This window comes from Chlorocebus sabaeus, chromosome X (assembly GCF_047675955.1).
Source record: "Chlorocebus sabaeus isolate Y175 chromosome X, mChlSab1.0.hap1, whole genome shotgun sequence".
NCBI classification, from domain to species: domain Eukaryota; kingdom Metazoa; phylum Chordata; class Mammalia; order Primates; family Cercopithecidae; genus Chlorocebus; species Chlorocebus sabaeus.
Genome location: NC_132933.1, coordinates 12,085,815 through 12,088,957, shown reverse-complemented (window position 1 = coordinate 12,088,957; position 3,143 = coordinate 12,085,815). Strand labels below are relative to the sequence as shown.

General features: G+C 35.8%; 1 protein-coding gene across 1 annotated transcript; it reads left to right on the top strand.

Moving 5' to 3' along the window:
- Nucleotides 1–345: 345 nt before the first annotated feature.
- LOC103232698 (ubiquitin-conjugating enzyme E2 N-like) lies at nt 346–994 on the top strand. Its single transcript, XM_007992884.3, has one exon. The coding sequence runs from the start codon at nt 346–348 to the stop codon at nt 802–804; it is 459 nt and encodes a 152-aa protein (XP_007991075.1). The 3' UTR covers nt 805–994.
- The last annotated feature ends 2,149 nt before the right edge of the window (nt 995–3,143 follow it).

Here is a 3,143-nt window from a genome sequence, read left to right as displayed (position 1 = left end):
AATGTTCTTATTAAATTCTAGAGAAACAAGAATATAGTTACTATCATCTCTAAAATTTAACTTTGTAGGTTATATTTATTATAGAAAAAATAAAAATCTCAAAAAAGACAACAATGTACTCAAATAATACGGTGTTCAACCTGGAACATTTAAGAAAAATGACCTGACTTTAGTTTCAAGCTACAAGATGGTTCATTAACATGGTGAGATTAAAAATCGTTTTAAAATCCCATGCACATATATTTCCTATATAGCTGTTTAATACATAATTAACTAATATTACATTTTAAGTAGAAATAAAAGTCTAAAGTACTGGACAAGACCAGAGGCCAAACTCAGGTTCTGATGACCGGGCTACCCTGCAGGATCATCAAGAAAACCCAGCGTTTGCTGGCAGAGCCAGTTCCTGGCATCAAAGCAGAACCAGATGAGAGCAGCGCCCTTTATTTTCATGTGGTCATTGCTGGCCTTCAGGATTCCCCCTTTGAGGGAGGGACTTTTAAACTTGAACTATTACTTGCAGAAGAATACCCAATGGCAGTCCCTGAAGTACGTTTCATGACCAAAATTTATCATCCTAATGTAGACAAGTTGGGAAGAATATGTTTGGATATTTTGAAGGATAAGTGGTCTCCAGCGCTGCAGATCAGCACAGTTCTGCTATCCATTCAGGCCTTGTTAAGTGCTCCCAATCCAGATGATCCATTAGCAAATGATGTAGCGGAGCAGTGGAAGACCAACGAAGCCCAAGCCATAGAAACAGCTAGAGCATGGACTAGGCTATATGCCATGAATAATATTTAAATTGATCCAATCATTAAGTATGCATCACTTCTCCTGTTCTGCCAAGACTTCTTCCTTTTTGTTTGCATTTAATGGACACAGTCTTAGAAACATTACAGAATAAAAAAGCCCAGACATCTTCAGTTATTTGGTGATTAAATGCACATTAGCAAATCTATGTCTTGTCCTGATTCACTGTCATAAAGCATGAGCAGAGGCTAGACGTATGATCTGGATTGTTGTGAAACATTTAAAAGCAGTGGTCCCTCCCCACTTTTATTCATTTCCCCCATCCTGGTTTAAGTATAAAGCCCTGTGAATGAAGGTAGTTGTCAGGTTAGCTGCAGGGGTGTGGGTGTTTTTCTTTATTTTCTCTTTTCTTTTCTTTTCTTTTCTTTTCTTTTTTCTTTTCCTTTCTTTTCTTTCTTTTCTTTTCCTTTTCTTTCTCTCTCTCTCTCTCTCTTTCTTTCTTTGGCGGGAAGGTAGTTTTATTTTAATTTTATGGGCTCCTTTCCCCGCCTTTTTGGTGATCTAATTGGATTGGTTAAAAGCAGCTAATTAGTTCTTTAGAATATGCTCTCTAGCCAAGTCTAACTTTATTTAGACGCTGTAGATGGACAAGCTTGATTGTTTGAACCAAAATGGGAAGATTAAACAAGCATCACAGCGCTTACTAACAACATTGTGACTTTGCTGTCAAGTGTAGAGTCCCCCCTTCAAAAAAACTTGTGACCATTTTGTATGGCTTGTCTGGAAACTTCTGTAAATCTTAGGTTTTAGTAAAATATTTTTTGTTATTCTAAAAAAAGTATAAAGTACCAAGTAATTATAAGAAATAAGAAGTACATATAGAAATAAAAATGATTTAATGATAAATGAATTGGATAAATGGAGAAAATTGTTGGAGTTTGGAAAGACTGAATGTAATACAAACATCTGTTAGAAAAAGCAAAAAGCAACGATGGGCAGGGAAAAATTATATGCAACAAATATAGAAGGTAAAGTATACTTAATATATAAAGAGCACTTATCAATAAGAAAGAGTTCTTGTCAGTAATAAAAATTCCTCAAGAATACATGTTATATTGCTTTACAACATCCTTATATTATTATTGCCACTGTACAGATAAGAAACTGAGCCACTTTAGAGTTCATTAACATGCCTTAGATTTCCCAGAAATTTGTGGTAGTCTAGGTGTCCAAATCCTCATCTGCCTGACTTAAGAGCTCCTCTCTATTGTACTATAAGTCAACATTTGTTAATTTATTAATATTATAACTGAGCCTGATTCTTCCTGTATTTCTGCACTCACTGTAAATTAACCATTTTACAGGATAATGCCTCTCTCAACACTACAATCTTTATAATTAATCTATTTATGTAGTCATGCATTTTAATACTTTAGAATCCCAAAGCCCTGCAATAGATTTTTTATATTTTATTTTACAATAGCCATTAATTAAGTTGATCAAATAATTATTTATTGAGTTGCTACTATATGACATATATTGGCCTAGGTTTTAGAAAATTGAACAAAAAATAGACAAAGATCTCTTTCCTCATGAAGTTTTATATTGTAGTGTGAACGAGATAGACAGTAAACGTAAGAGGCAAGATCATTGTATAAAACATTAAAAGGACAAAGAGGTGTGGAGAATAATTAGGTAAAAGAATAGATGGTGACGAAGGTCGTTGTGTGTGTGTGTGTGTGTGCGCGCGCGCTCACGCGCTACTTTAAATAGTTTGATTAAGGCAGGCCTAAGTGATATGGAAAATTACTGGACAAAGATTCAAAAGGTTTGAGGGGGATATCCATGAGGATATCTGGAGTTAGAGCATTTCAGATAGAGGGATCAGGCAGTTCCTGATATGAGAGCATTTCTACCATGATACAAGAAAGAACAAGGCTCATGTGGTTGGAAAAATTTTAAAAAGTGAGTGAGAAGAGAGAGGAATCAAAGATGAGGTTCCAAAGCTAATGGAATTTTAGATCCTGTAGAGCTCTGTAGCACATGGAAGGTACCTGGACTTCTATTTTGAGTGAAAGTTATTAATCCATCGGATGGTATGAGCTGAGGAATGATATGAACTGACTTAAAACAGAGTCACTCTGGCTGCTGCTTGTGAATCGATTGCCTGGGGGTGTGGGGAGGGGGAAGAAAATGTAGACTTTAGGTGGGTCTCAAAATAATTCAGTGAAAAAACAGAGTAATGATCTAGCTCTAGCCTATAGGTGTGGATTGACCCTCAATGAAGTAAAAAAAAAAAAAAAAAAGGAAACTTTTTTTTTTTTTGAGACGGAGTCTCGCTCTGTTGCCCAGGCTGGAGTGCAGTGGCACGATCTTGGCTCACTGCAAGC

Excerpts from the sequence above, each read along its gene's own strand:
- LOC103232698 (XM_007992884.3), top strand. The coding sequence starts at position 346 with ATGACCGGGCTACCCTGCAGGATCATCAAGAAAACCCAGCGTTTGCTG.